Raw genomic sequence first — 22864 nt, 5'->3', positions numbered from 1 at the left:
AGTCTCAGGATAATTTTCTTTTTTTTAAATGTAACAGAAAAGAAACGTGCGCCAGACTTTATGATGACGCGGGCTGTCCCTGAGAACCAAGACTATAATTTCTTTAGCTGTAAATATGCTACAATTGGCATATGATGCGGTGATTCCTGTTACTGTGTGTCATGAAACAAGTCGCCATACAAAGCAACTCAAGTTGAAACCCAAAAAGCATGTGAAAGGTTATGATAATGAATTCAAAATACTTATCTCCATTATCGTTTCAAGAGTTCTCAGACCTCTGTTACCTCAACTGACTCACATGTTGTACACATGTCTGATGATGGAATACTTATCTTGTAGGGCTGGGACGGGTCTGGTGCTTACTGAGGAGGTCACGGGTACCCACAAGACTACCTGGACCCGTGGTTAGTCGCGTGATATATTGTTTAATGATAACAAAATCACTACTATAACTACAGGGTAACCCACAACTCGTTAATGTTCCGATATCTTCCTGACTTAAGGCACATTCCTTCGGACATTTATCCGTTTTGGACAATGATACAGCTGCAGATGACCAGAACGTTTTATAGGTGTATCTCAATACTTTTTACAAGGGGTACGGCAATACAATTCCTAATCGGACATTGTGTACCCAACTTTGATACCTTCAATGAGTATCCGGGTAGGGTCGGGTAATAGGGGGTAGGGTACCCGGGTAGTAAATTTGGACACGTCCCAGCCAGGTGTCAGGGGATAATATATTAAATCACATCAACATCTTTATTGACCCAATACCATCAGATATGTATCCTATTTTGATAAAATGTATTGCAACAGCTGTTAGTCAATGTGTGGTTATAACATGCAATTGTTTAATTATTTAAAGATATTTGATTTAATAGTACAACTAATATGACAAATAATAATTCTGAAAATACAATTTTTGCATCTTTTCATATATGACTAGTTACTTAATTGTCATATTTTAAAACTGCAAAGATACATTTGGGGAATATAAAACATTTCATGAACACAGTGCCATTTAGAAAGTGGTCAAATATAACAAATGTTATATTAGGGATAACACTTTCTGCAGATTCTCATACTTTTTAGGGTTGAGTCCCATCCGGGACTTGAACCCACACTGCCAGAGTGAGGCATCTAATTGCCAGCACACATTTCAGTTCAAAATTACATGTAAATTAATAGTATAAATTCTTATTCAAGATTACACATACATCATAATAAAGACACACTTCGGGACAAACATGTTCAAACCAAACATATGGAAGTCTCTGTATTTACAATACTGTTTCTATAGCTACAAGGCATTGGAAATGTGGTGTTTTGGAGTAACTGCCATCATGTATTCCCCATGACAGACATGTCAGACCACTTCATACATAAGATCTTAATTCAAGATGGTTCACAATCCAGCCTTGACAGAAATATGATGACACAAATTCCTCTGGGATTAAAATTAATATCATTAATCAAGTTGCTACTGGATGTGGAGGAATTTAGTGAGTGAGGCTTTACATGGTTTTAGTGTAATCACATAGGGAGGCAACAATGTGAAAAGACAATGTGATTCTGTTTAACCCTCTGTGTGTGTGTGTGTGTGTGTGCGTGCGTGGGTGTCCATGTGTGTGACTGTGGTGTGGTGTGGTGTGGTGTGGTGTGGTGTGGTGTCTGTATGCGTGCGTGAGTGAGTGAGTGAGTGAACGAATGAGTGCAGAGAAGCCGTATTTAGTCATATGGAAAAGGGTCAGTGTCTGAGATGACTGCAGGTAGTACATGTTCACAACTTTCATGACCCTACATCATACATTTGGTGCTGACAGACCAGGGACCTTACTCATGAATCTGGGATTCAAACCATGACCAATTGATCGTGGCAGCAAAGCCTGGCAAGCAAGTCTGTATGACTAACAATCTACCTCACAGACAAAATACCATGGAGGCATATATACACGGATTAGTTCCAAAAGCTAATCACATCTATATATCAATTACACACAAGTCGGAGGCTCTTTCAAAGGCATATCAATATTTACATGTCAGCAGGATTAATGCAGCGGTAGCAGAGAGCGATATAACAAGATATTCTAAGTGGTATGCATAGTACATGGGTTAAAGAATTATCTCCCTTACTAAAAAGACATTTTGCTGACAATTTGTTGTGATGGAGACATGTCGGAGAAGGGGAAAAGTGCGATGTTTTGATGCAAACACCATGGTGTTCACGGAGTCTAGGATGTCTATGAGTAACTATAGATGTTGCATGACGCGCAATGGCTCCCGTATCTTGAAGACTTGAAATTTGAATCTTGTGTTTACAGTGACTTGCATGTGTGAATGGCGAAGTACCACTATAATCAGCCATGGAAGTTTGTCTGTCACGGAACAATGACAACAGCAGGTCGGTACACACACAGTAGGAAACAAACAAGTCTGCAACATTTCATAGCTGCACCATGAAATAAGCAAAGAAGATTCAGTAACACAACATGAAGACATATTTAAAACAATAATTGAGCATACACTACAAAAATTACCTGAGATGCTACTAATACTAAATTTCTAAAACATAAACAACTAACCAAGCAAATTAAAAGACATTTTTGAAGCCCTGACAGAGTAGTAACACTGGTCAAATGAACACCTTGTTGGTAACATTGCTGCAATTGTTTAATGTCACCATGATCAGCAGTAACAAGCACACACCCAATCAAACATATGTTGCCAATACTGCTGTTTTGAAAACCAACATGCGGCACTAATACAGAATTCTATGGCATATTTAAAATTACACAATTCCAGATCAGTTTCATGGTGGAAGTAATCATTTTTGGCACCATATCAGAATTGGAAGGTTGTTTTTTTCAAATATCGCATAAAATTCAAAACAATCATGCCAAGCAACATCTAAACTGAACTTGGAATGGAACAGCATGGACAGTGCAGAGCTTGGATTACTACCCAGAAAATACGAGAAGCAGTAAGTGGTTTGCAAACTTCATTAAATAAGGATGGTTGTGTTGACTGGCAATTGCCACATTCTCTGTGGTGATGAACACCTTTTCGTAATTAAAATGCTTCTTTCAATGGCAAAGAATTCTTTAATTTGTTAATTAGAGAGTGAGTTGGGTTTAATGGTGCTTTTAACATTATTCCAGTTACACACGGCGTGTCAGTTTAATGTGGGAGGAAAGCCCGAAGTGATGCAGGTCTCAGACGTTTACCACTTCGGTGAAAAACACGAGTACAGGTATGGTGCTGACAAACCTAGACACATAATCGGGGCGAACAGGGATTCGAACCCATGATCATAGGTTTCTGGCATGCCCAAGGGACGCAACTCTGCACAGCGAATTGTGACGCCTTAAACCACTGGGCCACCTGTGCCCCCTATTTTGATTATAAACTCAGTGTAATTCGTGCAAAAGCTATACACTGAAATTTAATAAACTGAAATATCAAGAACAGGAATTAAAACAAGCAGAAAGAACATAAAAGTCGCTTTAGTTAGCCAGACAGTTTTCATTATGCATGGCAGTGAAAGACAAGGGCAATATGTGGACTTTTCACAAAAATATGTACATCGATGCATGAGGCCAATATGTACATTGGAATTAATATTATGTAAATCACATCCTGAAGACCTTTATCATATGACATGCACACATTACATATGTAACATAGCCAAAAGAAATATTGTAGAGCTACACCTATTCAACAGGGAGATAACTAATAGGTTTAGTCCACTAGTCCTTTAAATGATAACATAGTAAAAAACCCTAAAAAGGGCAAATCTCAACCAGTCCTCATACCAACCTATTGGACAGTTTGGCAAGGACAAAAGGACTAGTGCCTATTTCTAACACTGTATTGTAAATCCCATATTCTAACACAGCTGACCACAGAACATGATGTCTGAATATCTTCAAACCGTGGAGTCTGTGAATATGATTTTTATGTGCAATAAATATGATCATGAAAATATGCCCGATGAATATAAAGAGAGTATTATACCTGTCTTCATAGGCGGGATTTCTCAACATCACAAAAAAATTCAATTACAAACATCATAAATTGAAATTTGATCTTATTCTTCTAATATGATTTGGATTATAATATGACTGATTTCAGGCCAAAAAAAAAAAAAGTTTTATAATTATATACTTTTGATCTTTATATCTTTTGCTCTAACTGAATCTCATGAATATTTCATGCATATATACATATATACACATTTGCAATGGTGTTTCAGTTCATTGCAATGGGAATATGTCAATCTCAACATTAATCACTTTCATATCAAACTGCGTCACCTTGCCATACAAACTGTCGTTCCCTCCGAGGTATATCAATACACCCAAATGACACAATACTTACAATAGTAGCCAGTAGTAGCCAGTAACCATCAAGAGTAGGTTCACCCCTTCTTCAAATTCTTATGACATAGACTGGGACAATGAATGCATCTTTCACAAAAGGACAATGAATGCTCCCTTCTTTACACAACAATGAATGCCCCCTCCACTACAGAACAATGAGTGCTACCTTCAGTACACAACAATGAATGCTCTCTTTACCTTTCCATCATGAATGCTCCCTTAACTATGGAACAATGAATTTTCTCTTCACTATAGAACAACAAACTCTCTTTGTAACTGTTGACTTCTACAAATAATGGCAAATATTTTGACATTACTTCTTACATTAAAAACCTGAGAGTAGTTTGATTTCGAAATCACAATTCATTGCATTACCAGTTCTTACTTTGTCCAGTACACATTTTATGAAAAACCTCAACAAAATCTGTACACTAACAATACTCTAAAATGAACACAAAATTACAAGATTCAGTCAGACAAAACCAGAGGAAATAATGTTTAAAACAAACTTTGCAACCTAACTGGAACATATTACAGTTTTAAAAATATATTCACAAAAACGTACAAAAACAGTACATGATTTTTGTATTTTAAAAGATTGCACATTTCAAACAAAATCATGAAACATGAAACTAAATACTTGGTGAATGAGGAGTGAGTGAGTATGGTTTTACACCACTTTTTTCAATTTTGCAGCAATATCCCGGCAGGGGTACCCATGTCGGGAATCGAACCCAGGTCTTCGGCGTGACTAGCCACCGCTTTAACCACCAGGTTACCCGACCGCTCCCTTAGTGAATGAATACTCAGAGGTACTGAGCTGCAAGGAATGACAAATGATGAGTCCTAAGGTGGTAACTGAATGTCGACATTACACACACAATATCACTGAAGTCATCGTATTGTGCCGATGATGTCATGAGTTTCCATGAACAATGATTGTTCCCAACAATACACCTGCATGACATCATATCACTTCAACTGACCATGACTGAGAACCACAAAATACAGTTATAAAAGAGACATGAGGGTGAATGACACTATTGGTAGTTTCAACCTTGACCAAAACCCACACAATAAAGGAGGTAGTGGCAAGTACAGAAATAAATGTTGATAGTTCCTGTTTCTTTGGAAGTAACCAACCTGAGGCCGAGACAATGAAGAAGAAAGTTAACTCTCCTAGCCATATGTCTCTACCAACTAGGGTAGGAGTAACTGTAGGGACCAGGTAGCTTGTTCAAACGTTTTATCGAACCTGTTATTTGTAATTTACTACTTTACTTCATGCAGACCTACACCAAAGTTTAGAGAATGTCTTGCAAAGTAATATGGACTGGTTCAGAGATAATGTAGCTCTCAAACTTTAATTAAAAATCTTTCTTGTTTTCATGCAAAAGTTTAATCTGACAATGAAAATTGTACAACTAAGAACTAAGAGTGTTGAGTGGGAATTAATGAAGAAATATAAAAAAATTATTTTGGGTAATGTCTTGAATAAATGGCCAGAGATTTAGGAACATTTATGGATGCCTCTCCTATAGCAGCAACCCAGTACATTATGCATCATTTTGGCACACTGAAATGTCTTTGTTAGACAACTTAAAACCTCCATAATGGTAAATTGAGCAATAAAACAAAGCCATGGCACAACAGTTCACCTGGGTATATAGTTTAAAATGTCGACAAAAGAGCCACTCCTCAAAAATTGCTGTCAGCATTGATATTCAAGTAATATTTCCTGCATAAGATTGGACGACAAAAACTCTAAAACATAATGTGAACAAAATATGCTGGCATCATCATATCTCCCTCACAGAGCTAATAATGCATTTTGAGATCATTTTAAAATCAGTTCAAAAGTTTTCTTTTGCAACAAACAACAAATACATGTAGACCAAATATCCTTTAAAATTTTGAAACAAAATAACTGAGTAATGACCTTAAGATGACCCAGCTTTCAGCTTTCGTACAAAGACGAAATACAGGTAAAAATTCAGGTAAATCTCACATTAAACAGAAAAATGGGAAAATATATGTTGAGATGCATTACTAACTGAACATATACAATAATCTCCACACTGTGACGAAGAGCCATTCATTCAACGGACTTGGTTTAACCTTATATCACAAAGTTATTGAGAACATCAATTCATCCAAAAGCATTTCCCACAAATCACTCTTTCTCTTAAGACAGGAGGGAGCCATTTATACAAATATTTTGCAAGGAAGCCAGACAGAATATTATATCAGTACAACTATTCACATCATTTGATACAAAACATGGTCCTCTGAGTCACAAACATAAACTAACAATAAGACATACGCAGCCACCAGCATCAAAATGTTGCAATGATTTCCTTTAGAGAACTGTACGTTCCTGTAGCGAAACCTATAACACCAAACACCATAATGAGCATGTTCTTGACAAACATCAGCTTGGATATGGACTCATCCTCGGCTGAGTATGTGATGATCTCAATGAATGCCGGGAAAATCAAAGCAAGCGAGCAGCTGGCAAAGGCCCCGATCAGCGAGATGAGGAGGTCAAGATGAGGGATGAGTATGGCAAATCCAACTGGAAGAAACAGAGAAGTGAGTAAGTGAGTGAGTATGGTTTTGCACCGCTTTTAGCAATATTCCAGCAATATCACGGCGGGGGACACTGACAGTGGGCTTCACACATTGTATCCTTTGAACCCGGGTCTACGGCGTGACGAGCGAACGCTTTAACTACTAGGCTACCCGACCGCCCCTCAGAGAAACATGATACTGGTAAGTCTTTGAGTGGCATTTAGAAGTGATACACAGACGGGAGAGAAGTACCAAACGTTGTGTTCCTCATAATAATGAAGTTGACATCCATAAATTCTCTCCCTTATGATACTTATAATTTTTTATATTAACAAATATTTCGAACACTGTTTGGTGTCTGATGGGGATATGCATCAACGCATTTGATTGGAAATCATTTACCTGTTTTTTCAACTGAAATATATGATGTGAGATGATCGTAGAGGACTTATTCATAATACTATATGTTGCTGTGTGTTTGTTTGTTTTGGTTGTCTATTGTTTCACGCCCCACTCAGCAATATTCCAGCTATGACGGCTGTCTGTAAATAATCAAGTCTGGACCAGATCGGCTGACCACCCGATCCCGTTAGTCGCCTCTTATGACAAGCATAGTCCCCTTTTACGGCAAGCATGGGTTGCTGAAGACCTATTCTACCCCGAATCTTCACAGGCCGCTGTTTGTATGTAAATGTCTTGGGGCTGAATCAGGCTGATTTCCTAGGTACATCACTTTCATCAGTATGATGTGTCTGAAGGACATAATAAGATATATTGTATTGGATTCATGTGCTGCGTGTTGACATAATGTGCTGTGTGTTGACATAATGTGCTGTGTGTGGACATAATGTGCTGTGTGTGGACATAATGTGCTGTGTGTTGACATAATGTGCTGTGTGTGGACATAATGTGCTGTGTGTGGACATAATGTGCTGTGTGTTGACATAATGTGCCATGTGTTGACATAATGTGCCATGTGTTGACATAATGTGCTGTCATAATGTGCTATGTGTTGACATATTGTGCTGTGTATTCACATGTGCTGTGTATTCACATAATGTGCTGTGTATTCACATAATGTGCTGTATGTTGACATAATGTGCTGTGTGTTGACATAATGTGCTGTGTGTTGACATAATGTGCTGTGTGTTGACTGTTGACACTAAGTGTGCTGTGTGTTCACATAATGTGCTATGTGTTGACATAATGTGCTATGTGTTGACATAATGTGCTGTGTGTTGACATAATGTGCTGTGTTGACATAATGTGCTGTGTATTGACATAATGTGCTGTCATAATGTGCTGTGTATTGACATAATGTGCTGTCATAATGTGCTATGTGTTGACATAGTGTGCTATGTGTTGACATAATGTGCCATGTGTTGACATAATGTGCTGTGTATTGACATAATGTGCTGTGTGTTGACATACTGTGCTATGTGTTGACATAATGTGCTATGTGTTGACATAATGTGCTGTGTATTGACATAATGTGCTGTCATAATGTGCTATGTGTTGACATAGTGTGCTATGTGTTGACATAATGTGCTATGTGTTGACATATTGTGCTGTGTATTGACATAATGTGCTGTGTGTTGACATAATGTGTTGTGTGTTGACATAATGTGCTGTGTGTTGACATGTGCTGTGTATTGACATAATGTGCCATGTGTTGACATAATGTGCTGTCATAATGTGCCATGTGTTGACATAATGTGCTGTCATAATGTGCTGTATGTTGACATAATGTGCTGTGTGTGGACATGTGCTGTGTGTGGACATAATGTGCTGTGTTGACATGTGCTGTGTGCGGACATAATGTGCTATGTGTTGACATAATGCACTGTGTGTTGACACAAAATGTGCTGTGTATTGACATAATGTGCTGTGTGTTGACATAATGTGCTGTGTGTTGACATAATGTGCTGTGTATTGACATAATGTGCTGTGTATGGACATGTGCTGTGTGTTGACATAATGTGCTGTGTTGACATGTGCTGTGTGCGGACATAATGTGCTATGTGTTGACATAATGCACTGTGTGTTGACACAGAATGTGCTGTGTGTTGACATAATGTGCTGTGTGTGGACATAATGTGCTGTGTGTGGACATGTGCTGTGTGTGAACATAATGTGCTGTGTGTTGACATAATGTGCTGTGTGCGAACATAATCTGCTGTGTATTAACATAATGTGCTGTGTGCGGACATAATGTGCTGTGTGCGGACATAATGTGCTGTGTGTTGACATAATGTGCTGTGTATTGACATAATGTGCTGTGTGTGGACATGTGCTGTGTGTTGACATAATGTGCTGTGTGTGGACATAATGTGCTGTGTTGACATAATGTGCTATGTGTTGACATAATGTGCTGTGTATTGACATAATGTGCTGTGTACTGACATAATGTGCTGTGTGTGGACATAATGTGCTGTGTGTTGACAGACTTAATGTGCTTGGTCCTATTCTGCACTGAAGAATCTACTCACATGTGATGAGCACAAGAACTATCCTCAGCAGATACTCGCCGTAGACGATGAGTCTCCGGGACACAAGGTGGGACTCAATGACCGGCCAGATGATCTTCATGGGGACATAGAACTGCACACCATAGGATATGAAGATGGATATTGCAAACATGAGCTTCACTGACAAGTACAGCCTGAAAGTGAAACAGAACAGAATCAGCCTCACATACTCCATGGAGTGTTAGAAAGGGTTCATTCTCGGGAGTGTAATATACTCACCACCAAAAGAAACATGAACCATAGAAACATATGGAAATGTATGTACGTTAATATATGTTATCAATGTGTACCAATTAAAGACAATCATTCAAGTGTTACCACAGTGTCTTTATTCTCATCACGATATGCTGCATGTGATTTCCAAACTTTACTCGATAATCCTGCACAAAACAAATGGTGCATCTTGAGTCATGGATCTTTGATGTATTATGTGATTCGTTCTTGAACATCGGTTCACACATCACACCAGTATGTCTGTTTGTGCATCAAACCAATCTAACAACTCTTGAATATGAGTTAGTCTTCATAACTTAACCAACATGTATGGTAGTCGCGTTTCTTTTGGCAGTGAGTATACTACAAGTTTAAAGTTTAGTGGCCTTTAGGTCTAAATCCTATGGTCAAGATCCTTCAGAATGCTGAACCCTGTTGCTTTCTAACACTGAGATGCTACATATTCATCACAAACGGGGAATAGGCATGCTGAAGTCAAGGCCACCTGTCGTGGCTCAAGGTCAGGGTTGCCTAGGTGGTACTGCCACATCATAGCCCGAGGAGACCAGGGGTCCGGAAACCGTCATATGCGCCGGACATGTCCGATTGGGAATCTCAAATGTCCGGTTTAAAATTTTGCTTACCGGACATTTAAATTTTTCTGTCCGGACATTTTAAAAAGTATTGTCCGGACATTCTTAAATTTTGACCGGACATGATCAACAGTTAGGACTGAGTAATTTCTGTCTGCAGTTGTAACACAAAGAAGATTATCTACACTGACAAGCTTTGTTTGTTTTGATTGCTGTAAATACATCGTACTTAGAATGATAGTCCAATCGGTCAATCACTGTAATAGGCAATAAACTGAGTTGACACTGATTAATCGAGGATTTATTACTGAGAACATCTTGTTAATTTGAGTAAAGTGTGTTTACAACTGTACATAAATACCTTGCATCATCGATGTACCTCATTATCCTCACAATGCTACGATACGTAACCTCAGACAAGAAGCGAAAGCGTGACGACAGCCAGTCGACCGATGCAGATCAGTCGAGCGGATCTGCCAAACCCTCAAAGTCTGAATGATCATTTTGTAAGTCGTGGCTAACGACTTTCACTTGGTTGACATACAACGAGGATTTGCAGATTTTATTGTTTTCAGTAGCTAGTCGTATATTGAATCTTGATTGACCGCCATTTTGCTTTCTGTGACGATCGATATCAATTTTTTTTATGGTCAATAATTAAGTACAGATGAAAAAGTATTCAAATAACTATTGCTATCAACGACAGTTTAGGATTTATGATTATATTATCTGTCTTGTTTTTAAATAATCTTTAGTTTAAAAAAAAACATTTCCCATAAGGTCACGTGATAACCAAATATGAGATAATAGTCTCGATCCAAATGTTACAATGCGTACACTTGAGCAGACTCATGAATATTAATTAGACCGTTCACAACGTTGACAGATCGTTATTATAACAGAAACAAACGTATGTTTTCCATATATATCTAAAATGATATTATTTGTTATTAATTGTCCGGTGAATTAAACAATTTAAATTGAAACAATTCATAATTCATCATATTATGAATACGTAACAACTTGTAATTTGTGTGTAAAAAGTCGTACTAAAACACACTGTTTTAAGGGGGCGTGGCATAAATGTAAATGTCCGATTGGGATTTTAAATTTTCCGGACCCCTGGAGGAGACCCCTTGACGTTGGTCGGGAAACATGGCACTCGGTAATTACCAATGTTCTGGTCTGGTGTTCCTGATGTCTGCTTTGTTCCTTCTCTATTGACACATACCAAGGGTCTGTTGGTTGCTCAATTGCAGGCGTGGACACGGGAGCACTGGGGACAGATGGCTAGTTCGATATGGCAACTGAAACGGTGGATGGGACTGCCGGCTTGGTGACACTTTGGGGCTTCTTGGCAGAGGAAGGCCTGTGTTCCACGTCCGTAGACTTAGAAACTGAATGGTTCCTCCGATAGGTGAGAACACTGGTAACATCTGTGTTACCAACAGCTGCGACAATCCCAACAATGACCATGAGGATCAGCAGTTGAGTAAGTATGTCTGTACTTTAGACAGGCAAGCATTTTTCATACACATCCTCTTCTTGAAGTAGTATTGTAAAAGTTGATACAAATGATGAGGTAGCTCACGCAAAATACAAAAAAATGATTTCTCTAACACTCAAAACATCAGCACAGGGTGGCTATGAAAAAGAGAATGATGTGGTAGGGTTGTCAGGTGATCAAGCCATGAAAGGTCACACACGTAGGGATTTCAGTCCTTTTTGTTTTCATTGGTGTCCATTGTGATGATGGGGGAGTTCAGGTGAAATGTTTTTAGAAGCTGGAAACTTTGTTAAAGCACATTTCCACAGAAGGATCAAAAGAAGAAGTTAGAAATACATAGAGTGAGATAGAAGTCTCGAAATGCAGCTTTTCAATATGGACGCCATGGTAGCCATATTATAAATCCAGATTCAAAGCTTTTGAACACAATCAGCATCCACCAGTCGTGGGAACAGTGGTGTGGAAAGTTGAATTATCAAATAAACATATTGTGTTAAGCCCCACTACCAACTACACATATACAAAATATCGAACTGAATTTCCAAAATTGTAACGATCGGAATCTGAGTGTAAAAGTCCACCTACCAGTCATCGGTTGGCAGGTTCAGTGTTATGCTGCCCTTAGCTTCGTCTCCGTATTTCAGATAGCCATAGAAGCCAACAGCTGTGTAGAGACTTGTAACGATCACCATGCCCAGGTTCAATACGCCCGTCCACCCGGCGAAGTCCTGGGGGTTCCGCATCTTGTTCTCTAGAGGAAGCACCTGCAGAGGAGAAAGAGTGAGTGAGTGAATAGGTGATATTTCAGAACGTGCCAAAAGGGATCACAGGCTGTGAAAGATGTAAAAAATATTTGGTAGTTAATTAATTCAGATAGAATCAAAACAATTACATGCAAGTAAAAAATTATATTGATCTTCGATACCTCGTTTAGATAAAGGACAATTTCTTCTGTATATATTGATTTTCTTTTGCCACCTACCTCCATTATTTCTCAATAATAATAGTCCCCCTTGAACTGTTATTCATAGTAGATATCCAATTTTGTCGAAACATTAACAGCACAATACTTCAACATATTTATTAAACATATTTTTCCTCCAACTGTTTGTGACAGCCTAACAAAACCAAAGCCATGAGAAAACAAGAAAAGTGTTATCACTATTCCCCGCCATGGGGCACATTAGAATTTTGTTTGTTCATTTAGTAGTGAATATAAGCTATGAAAAAAAAAGGCCTATAAAGCCTTGAGAAGAAATAGGCACTTGGGCCACTTTGTGTCGTCAGAAAATAATAATTGAATACAAAACTAATACACACAGAAGGACCCTTCTCTGGAAAAAAGATAAGTATCTCTTAGATATGCTAACTTCAGAAGTTTCTGAGTAAACATGTCCCCATTGCACATGTTGCAGACATTATGCACCAAGTAAAATAACATGGATCAAGGGCCATATTCCGTAAACAAATAATTTACCGGACCAATTTCGAACTCAGGTTTGACAAGTTTCATGGAAAGTTGACCCCATTACCCCATTATTAGCCTTAAAGTGAGATTGACCAATCAGAGAGCAGAAATACTGACCCCACATGAGCCCCTATACCGTCAGTAAAAATCCAAGACGTTTGATACTGACCTGATATGAGACCATATTCCTTCAGTAACAGCCACTTTGTATTTTCCAACACCAATCTCACATATTTCAAATGAAAATTGTACTATCTAAACATTTTCAACTCAATTTTGACAAGTATCTCTGGACAGCCGATGCGATCTGACTAATGGTTGCGGGAAAAATTCCAAACACACAGAAATATCAAGCGCTCAATTGCCTTGAAACTTGAATCATTAATAAAATGTCCTTGCTGATAGAGAAAATATCGGCTTTGATGCATTGTGACCCAAATACAAACAAATTTTAAGGCCACAAAACAGCAAAACTCAACATGAGATAATATTCATACATTCAAAATTTGAAAAAAGGTCATTCCAAGGTAAAATGTTTAAATAACAAATATGTTATTTCTCTTGTCGATTCAAACAAAATGTCAAAACATGTTTGTTAGTTTAACTCTGCACTCAGCCAGATACATAACATCAAAAGGATGACAGTCAGTCATTAAACCAGGGATCGATATAATGAGCAACTTCCCATGTAATTGGGTGAGTGAGTGAGTGAGTGAGTTGGGTTTAACGCCACTTTTAACATTATTCCAGTTATATCACGGCATGTCAGTTTAATGTGGGAGGAAAGCCTGACGTGATGCAGGTCTCAGAAATATACCACTTCGGGATTCGAACCCACAATCATAGGTTTCTGGCGTGCCTAAGGGACGCAACTCTGCACAGCGAATCGCGGCGCCTTAGTCAACTGGGCCACCCGTGCCCCCACCCATGTAATTGAGATACAATGACATGCAATTCACCACACCAAGCCTGATCTGATCCACAGTATCGACTCTGCAATGGTTGGAGGAATCCGACAGGATTGTTATTTCACCTACCAAACTAATGCCCTCGTAGGCAAATATTGCTGTGCCGAAGTAGAGTGGGAGCTGCTCAAAGGACGAGAAGGCTGGCCTGGACTCCACACTAGGCAGACCCTGAACAATGTAGACGAAGATGATGGCGAGGCCGGTGATGGTGAGGAGGTTGGCGAAGGCGGAGAAGGGAGCGAGGGCTCGGAGATTCTTCACGAATGTGTACGGCACGAGTAGGACCATGACGATCACCTCGTACACTCGGATGCTGGGGTCCTCCGGGTGGAAGTGGTGAATTACCTGTACAACACACACACATAACCAGGTGTCGCATCATTCGTGTCTAAACACAGGGACTTAACATTACTACCTTTGACTTTCATTCATATTTTCAAGACTGGGATACGATGACATGCATCAACCAAGTCAACGAGCCTGACCACCCGATCCCTTAGTCGCCTCTTACGACAAGCATATTCACCTTTTATGGTAAGCATGGGTTGCTGAAGACCTATTCTACCCCGGATCTTAACCCTGTCCTGCATCACCTTGTCTGGATGCATTGTTTACATACAACTTTCATTCTTATTTTTCAACACTGCCCTTGAAATAAACATTTTTCGGCCATTACAATATACTGCCTAAATGTATATTCCTGGGCTACAAAAGTAAAATTATCCCGAGATGCCGAAGCACCATCATCTGAAACTAAAAGCGTGGAGTTATCAGCTGAACATTCTCTTGTGATATTATGTCATTTTGAATCATGTATGGAATACTAGTATGAGAGTTCAGTTTAATGCCACTTTGAACAATATTTGAGACCCACCAGGACAAAAGGGACCTTATGGGTGCTAGGACACAATTGTGCTATGACGTCATAAAGAAAGACATTTGACGTCAACTTACTGCAATAGAAATCACCATTTGTTCTGACTGCACAAAAATATAGTATTTTCTCTTGTTAGTTTGTAATGTAAATAAAAACATTACTTCAAAACATTTCAGCATACATGTCTAGTTTCAATTAATCAGACATTATGAATAATAGGTGCAACCATTACATAAACAGTTATTATTCTGAAAACAAGTCTGCGGGAAATGAGTCCCAATATTTGATGCCATGTATCACTGTAATAAATAGGAATTAGCTCCAATATACAATACGAAGACGGGCTCTCCCTTTTTCAACCTGATGCTGTACATTTATCTGTTTCAGCAGGCGATGTAACATGTTACACTACCTGTTGTATTGTGGTGGCGACGAAGACAATATAGACAGAACAGAAGCCAAACTGGGTCAGCATGAGCATGGTGTTGACAAGGTATCTGAAACACAACAATGTCCTGTTTGTTTGCTTGTTTGTTGTTTAACACCGCACTCAGGAATATTCCAGCTATATCATGGCGGTCTGTAAATAATCGAGTTTGTACCAGGCAATCCTGTGATTGACATGAGCATCGATCCATGCAATTTGGATAACATGACATGCATGAACCAAGTCAGCAAGCCTGACCACCCAATCCCGTTACTTACTTTTTACAGCAAGCATAAAAGGCTTAAAAACATAGAGAATCTCACCATTGTGTCTTTTCGTATCCAAAATATCAACACACTTCAAAAGTTGAAATCATTATCTCTGAGGCTTGCTGAGGAGTTTAAGACTTTTATCAGCTTGTGTTGATATATTTGACATAAAAAGACAATGAAGAGATTCTATTTATCATTCAACATTTTCCTTAACACTTTCTCAGTTTGTAAACAGTAATACCCAGTGTCCCCAATGTAAGCAGTAAAGCTGACCAGCTTCAGAGGCAGAGATTAGTGATGTCATTTCAGTGTGATGTCAAAGCAACCAATGATGTCACAATGGTCTGCAAAGCAATGTGGTGCAAATTCATTGCATGGAGACATCACTGTATCTCTCACCCCTGGGGAAGTCCATTTGAGATGGTAACGAGCTTCACATTACATTATATAGAGGATATTCAATGTCTCCTGTGAAATATCTCCTTTCCCCCTTCAAGAGGAGAGAAACAGGATATTTCACAAGACAAATGGAATATCGTATTTATCATATGGTACTGTAGTTCCGAGTTTGCAAAATCTTAAAAAAAATAAACTAAAGTAATAAAAAATGCTGAGCAAGTAACAAAAATGGCGCTTTGCAACACAAACAGTCTCAATTGATGAGATAAATGAGAAAATTACAGTTAATAACGGAACATTTTCAAGAGAATAGCAAACAGCAAGAAGCAATATCAACTCCATCAATGACCATCTGGTATTATTTTTCCTTGTCAATGTGGAACTAACGTAAAACAGAAGTCAACAGTTTGTGTGCTGGAGACACACTTATGACAAAGGGAGACAATTTGCTGGGAGCTAGCTCTTGAATGACAATAGTTCCAGCAAAGTGTGATGTTCACTGCAGTGAAAGTATCACTTTTCTAAACTCTGTCTTCCACACTGAGGTATATAATAAAAGCTGTGTAAGCTCAGTCACCTTTCTTCCACTTGACTCACTCACCTGGAGGCTGTGGAAAACCTACGAAGTCGTTGTGGTCCAGTTTTAAGGCAAATCTCGGCGACATCTGCATAATCTAATGCTATACTTGATGTTCTGAAAAGTAACAAACACGTCAACACTGAATAAACTTGAGTGTGTGAGTGAGTTGGGTTTAATGACACTTTGAACTTTATTTCAGTTATATCATGACATGTGAGTGAGTGAGTTGGGTTTGAATGCCGCTTTTAACAGTATTCCAGTTATATCACGGCATGTCAGCTTAATGTGGGAGGAAAACCTGAAGGGATGCAGGTCTTAGACGTTTACCACTTTGGTGAAACCCACGAGCACGGTGCTGACAAATCTAGAAACATAATCGTGGCAAACTGGGATTCGAATCCACAATCATAGGTTTCTGGTGAGCCCAAGGGATGCAACTCTGCACAGCGAATCGCAGCGCCTTAGACGACTGGGCCACCAGTGCCCCCTCATGACATGTGAGCTCAATCTGGGAGGAAAGCCTGAAGTGATGCAGGTCTCATGTGTTGTTACTTTGATGAAACCAAAAAGCATGGGTATGGTGCTGACAAACCTAGAAACATGATCAGGGCGAACCCATGATCATAGGTTTCTGTCACACCTAAGCAACACAACGTTTCACAACTAACTAAGGCCCCTTAGATGACTAGGCTACTAATAGTGTGCGGTACATAGCAACATAACACAACAGATATTTTTGTATATATATGGCAACGTAAATAAAAATGCTTTTTGAATATGCTTTATGCAATAGATTTTTGTATATAGCAACAAAATGCAATAGTTTGTTGAACATATCAATAATGTATAACAATAGACAAATGATAGAGGGTGATATATATCAATATTACATTATATACACTGGTATATACAGACATAACTATTGTGGTATACCGACATGACACAATATACTGTGGTATATACCAACACAACACAATATAATATACTGTGGTATATACCAACATAACACAATATAGTGTGGTATATACCAACATAACACAATCAGGCAATATACTGTTGAATATACCAACACAACACAAAATACTGTGGTATATACCAACACAACACAATATACTGTGGTATATACCAACATAACACAATCAGGCAATATATTGTTGAATATACCAACACAACACTATATACTGTGGTATATTCCAACACAATATACTGTGATATATACCAGCATAACACAATATACTGTGGTATATACCAACACAACACAATATACTGTGGTATATAGCAACACAACACAATATACTGTGGTATATACCAACACAACACAACCAGGCAATATACTGTGGCATATTCCAACACAACACAATATACTGTGATATATACCAACACAACACAATATACTGTGATATATACAACAACACAATATACAGTCAAGTCTTGTTAATCCGACATCGTTGGTTGCACATGATTGTGTCGGATTAACAAGTATGTCGGATTAACGAAATTAATTGATTTGTGATCGAAAATCGGACGTCTTCACGATAGATAATAAACGTGGATACCTTGTAATAAAATCATTAAAATCGAAATATTAATATTGTTATGTTGTTTATTCATTCCTTCCTTAATTTATACTTAATGACAGTGCAAAAATAATAATTTTCCCATTTATACATAATAGAGACATTACTCACTGAATTTATCACATCAACGACACGCGTTTCCTCGTGTAAATGCAAGTGCTACTGTCTTAACAACTTGCTTCATCTACTTAAAATAGTCTGTCAGTGTTTTCTGTTTCTAACATTTTGAAGGCACATTTCTCAAAGTCCCTTGCTCGCTTGACGTCTAAGGCTTGTGGTTGCGAGGTGTAATTTCGTTTGCTGTTTCTTATAATAAAGCTTGAAATTCTTTATGATCCCGGCATCTAGTGGCTGAATGTGCGATGTGGTGTTTGGTGGCAAAAAGTGACATTTCACATTAGTTATGTCGACAATAGCATTGGATGGGGCGTTATCCAACAGGAATACCACGTGGCATTGCTCCAATCGCATTTGCCGATCCAAGATCAGTAGCCAGGCTTTGAATATTAATGAAGTCATCCATGCTTTCTTGTTTACATACCAGTCGACTATGGTGAGTCGACCATGTTTTATATACCTGTTCGTATTTTAAACTGGCTTCATGCACATTAATCTGGCTTCAATTTGTAAACTACATTTGTATAGCTTTGTACATACAGGTTTGAATAGCTTTTCCTGTTAATTGTTAAGTTAATCTCTGCAGCCAGTGCCTGTCAAAACACGGGGTTGTGTACTCGCGGGCAGATGACCATGGAGTACGCTGACCACTGTGTCGGATTAACATGATTAACGAGACTGATTAATGAGTGTTTTCGGTAATTCGTTGCAAATTAGGTGTGTCGGAGTCGGAGTGAGAGAATGTCAGATTAACGGGACTAAATAGCACTGAATCAATCGGTTCCCATCATTTGTGTCGGATAAAGCCGAGTGTCGGATTAACGAGTGTCGGATTAACGAGACTTGACTGTACTGTGGTATATATCAACACCACAACACAGTGGTACATACCAACACAACACAATACACTGTTGTACACATCACACAACATGATGCAGTGTACACCTGTATATACAACAAGCCCACTTCTCTAAACACTTTTGTTGGCTCCTCACCTGCGACACAGGAGATGGCTGCACTTGACCAGCAGGTGCATACAGTGGATGGCCACCACACCAATCAGCAGGAGGCCAATTGTCCCCGTCTACAACACAATCAAGAGATGCCATTCAAATTACAGGAGGAATATCATATTTATCAAAATGTCAAGAGAACTTATGGATGTCAGCTTCTTTATTATGAGGAACACAACATTTCGGAGTAGGAGTAACTATATACTCCGAAACATTGTGTTCCTCATAATAAAGAAGTTGACATCCATAAATTCTGTTCCTTAGGCAAAAAAAAAAGAAGTCCTGGTTCTCAGGCACCGCATGTATCATCATAAAGTTCGCTGCATGATTTGTTGTTATTTCCAATTTTTTTTAAATATTACAAATCCAATGGTAGTCAAACACTGTATTCCAGTATTTTACTCATCAAGGAACACATTTTGTAGGGAGGCCCTTTCCCAGGTTGATTGTACAAAATTGTTTATTTGGTAACAAGGTAAGACAACTGTTTATTTGGTTACATACCAGTCTGAACCGAAAAAGAAGAAAAAAAGACACCACTCTCCTGCAATATATTTTCAAAAACCATTGCCTGAGAACCAATTCTTTTATTTTTTTTAAGCCTTATGTGCATCACTACTAAATGCCTTTCAAAGACTTGAACAATTAACATGATTTATAATACAATAGACAGTGTTAAACATTTTTAAAGAACACAATTCCGGACTTATTATAGAGTTTTCTTAGCTTGACATATTTCTTTGTTGGTTCTTTGGTTTTTCAAATACTTTCTGTAAGTACAGTTGAAAGATTACATCAAGCATTAGTATATGTTTTTTCGTTATGTATGCACACAGTAATGTTAACAAATGCTTGTTTCAACATTACCGAAGTGCAGGGTTTTATGTGACACACAAATGTGCATCCAGTGAAGAGAACTGACGCACAAAAATATACACTGTGTCCAGAGGGACACACAATGATATTCATTGTACCGACATCAAGAGCATTTCACCCATCAATTACAACCACTATCCACATGATCATTGATTCATTCCAGGTTCTGAATTAATTATCAAATGGTACAGTACACTACACCATTTCATTACTTTACAGAACCCTCATATTGCTTGTAAGGAACCTTGAAATTATATAAGATCCCATGGACCCCACCTTCTGTAAGTCAACCTGATGTCATCTCATCCTATTCATCAATGTGTGAGACAACCTACCCACAATCCTGCATTCTTCACAGCGATTGGCATGGCCAGGATTCCTGTCCCGATGTTTCCCTTGAGGAGATGCATGAGGCTCTGCAAGTTGCTGGAGAGAGAGAAGCACATTCATCACACACACAACACTGAATGTCCGACTGGAGTGAAACAGGGAAGTGTCATCAGCCCTATACTGTTTCCATATTTATTAAGGAACTAGCTGCTGATCAAATTCTATTTTGTCCAATCTTACATTAATTTGATCAAATGGGTACTTTGGGATGACGTTTTCTGTCAAAGCTAAAAGTTCAGCATCAAGGACTATATTATATGTGTCATTATTACAACAGGTACCGGTAGTTGGTAAGCATTTGTCAAAGCATCCAGTCCTCTCATTAACAATCCATTCAGACCTTTCTTGACTTGTGTGTTGGAAACATGTGACTCAAGTTGACACTAGTTACACTAACACTCTATTTGTTCTTTTGTGATTTATTATTCAGATTTCGAACACGACGATTTCAACTCAAAGGTGCAGCCACTTTTTCAACCTATGTGCTTCTCTTAACAGGAAGTCATGTGACTAGACTAGACCTCCTAATCATTTCATTAGCAGTCATGATGTAGGGCCACTGCCCAAACTGTCAGTAATGATTATAACTCAATATACACCCTTATACATGAGGCACTATTAAACAGAAACATTTATTTCATGGCCTGGAATGCTTACTAAATATACAGTATTGACAGGTACAGTTATCAGCATTATCTGAAATATATAACTGTCTGCATTTAATCCCAGGTATGTTATAAATATATCAGTACTGGCTGAGCCAATTACAGCTTTACTAGTAGTTTAGACAGACATGTTTTACTACACAAGTGAGAATGGTGAGCAAGGGATTGCTGATTAGAACCAAGTCTGGACCATGCACTCCAGGAATTGCATTAGCAACATTCCACACTGTCAGCCAGCCACACATTTGTAAACACCCAATCATTCTTCAGCTTTTACGTTTGTTTGTTTGTTGTTTAAAGTCGCTATATGAAGATGGTCTGTAAACAATAGAGTCTGGACAAGACAATCCAGTGATTGACATCATGAGCATCGATCCACGCAATTGGGATATGATAACATGCATCAACCAAGTCAGCGAGCCTGACCACCCGATCCCATTAGTCGCCTCTTACGACAAGCATAGTTGCCTTTTAAGACAGTGATGGGTTGCTGAAGACCTATTCTTTACCCCGGATCTTCACAGGTTCAGCTTTTATGACAAGGATGTAGGCTAACGAAGCACTAGGGACCTTTCCTGCACTGAATGCAGGGCATGTGGTGGCACAAGGTCCACCGTACAGCGCACAGGTCACAAATCAACACTGGTTGTGGAGAGTCCTTGGATGGTCAGTGTGTGTGGCAACAGCTCCTGAGAGTTTCCATGGCTTCAGTCCTGCCCACACTGCCTCTGTTCACCCAGCAACGAATGGGTAACCGGTAGGATGAGATGGTCGTGTGAATGTTAACTTTCTAGCTCCTCAGAGGCAACTTGTGTTGTATACTCCCCAGGGAGCTGAGATTGTCATTATTAAATAAGACATGATTACTACAGTGATATGAACTGCATCTACAGGATGCCATCAACCACAAATTTCAGTATCACATTCAACACGTAGTAATCCCAGAGGTAGCAATTGTCAGCACTGTAATGTTTCCTTTTGACAAAACCACATTAGTAGAGCAGTTGAAGGCAATAGCTGAATTATTTGTTTTATAAAACACATATTTCCACTTCCTCTTCAACAGTTTCACATGTTATGACTTTCCCCAACTCTTCAATAATTCACTTATATCATGTCATGTCTGCTCGATGTGAAGGGAAAGCCATTTACCACTTTGGAGAAACCAAACAGTACAGTAACGGTGCTGACACAAAAACAGAATAACAAGAGTTTGCCACTAACGTGGCTATATCCCCCGCCCCTGTTGTAGAATTTATGACATAATTAAATGTAAACAAACCCTAACCTTTTTAAACTGAGGTGGAACTTGTCATGGAAATTGTAAAAAAAAGATGAGTTTGGAACCTAAGTCCATCTTGTTTCCATGGAAACGTAAAAAATAAAAATTTCGTAAATTTCTCAATAACAAAAGGCACCAGTTCAGCATGTAACTGACAGA

The 22864-nt window shown here is 38.7% G+C and overlaps 1 protein-coding gene across 1 annotated transcript in view; it reads right to left on the bottom strand.

The window, feature by feature from the left end:
- Positions 1-1652: 1652 nt before the first annotated feature.
- LOC139449376 (neutral amino acid uniporter 4-like) overlaps positions 1653-22864 on the bottom strand; it is a 61576-nt gene continuing 40364 nt past the window's right edge. The window contains exons 3-10 of the mRNA XM_071230733.1: positions 20704-20794; positions 19475-19563; positions 16807-16899; positions 15520-15604; positions 14300-14575; positions 12380-12558; positions 9443-9615; positions 1653-6957 (exon numbers count right to left, since the gene is read on the bottom strand). Of these exons, the coding sequence (XP_071086834.1) occupies positions 6719-6957; positions 9443-9615; positions 12380-12558; positions 14300-14575; positions 15520-15604; positions 16807-16899; positions 19475-19563; positions 20704-20794 (1225 nt within the window). The 3' untranslated portion in view covers positions 1653-6718. The remainder of the gene's footprint in view (positions 6958-9442; positions 9616-12379; positions 12559-14299; positions 14576-15519; positions 15605-16806; positions 16900-19474; positions 19564-20703; positions 20795-22864) is intronic.

This window comes from Haliotis cracherodii, unplaced genomic scaffold (assembly GCF_022045235.1).
Source record: "Haliotis cracherodii isolate W230 unplaced genomic scaffold, xgHalCrac1.p SCAF_8, whole genome shotgun sequence".
Lineage (NCBI taxonomy): Eukaryota > Metazoa > Mollusca > Gastropoda > Lepetellida > Haliotidae > Haliotis > Haliotis cracherodii.
Note: the sequence above shows the minus strand (reverse complement) of the source record. Positions and strands in the feature narration are given on the sequence as shown.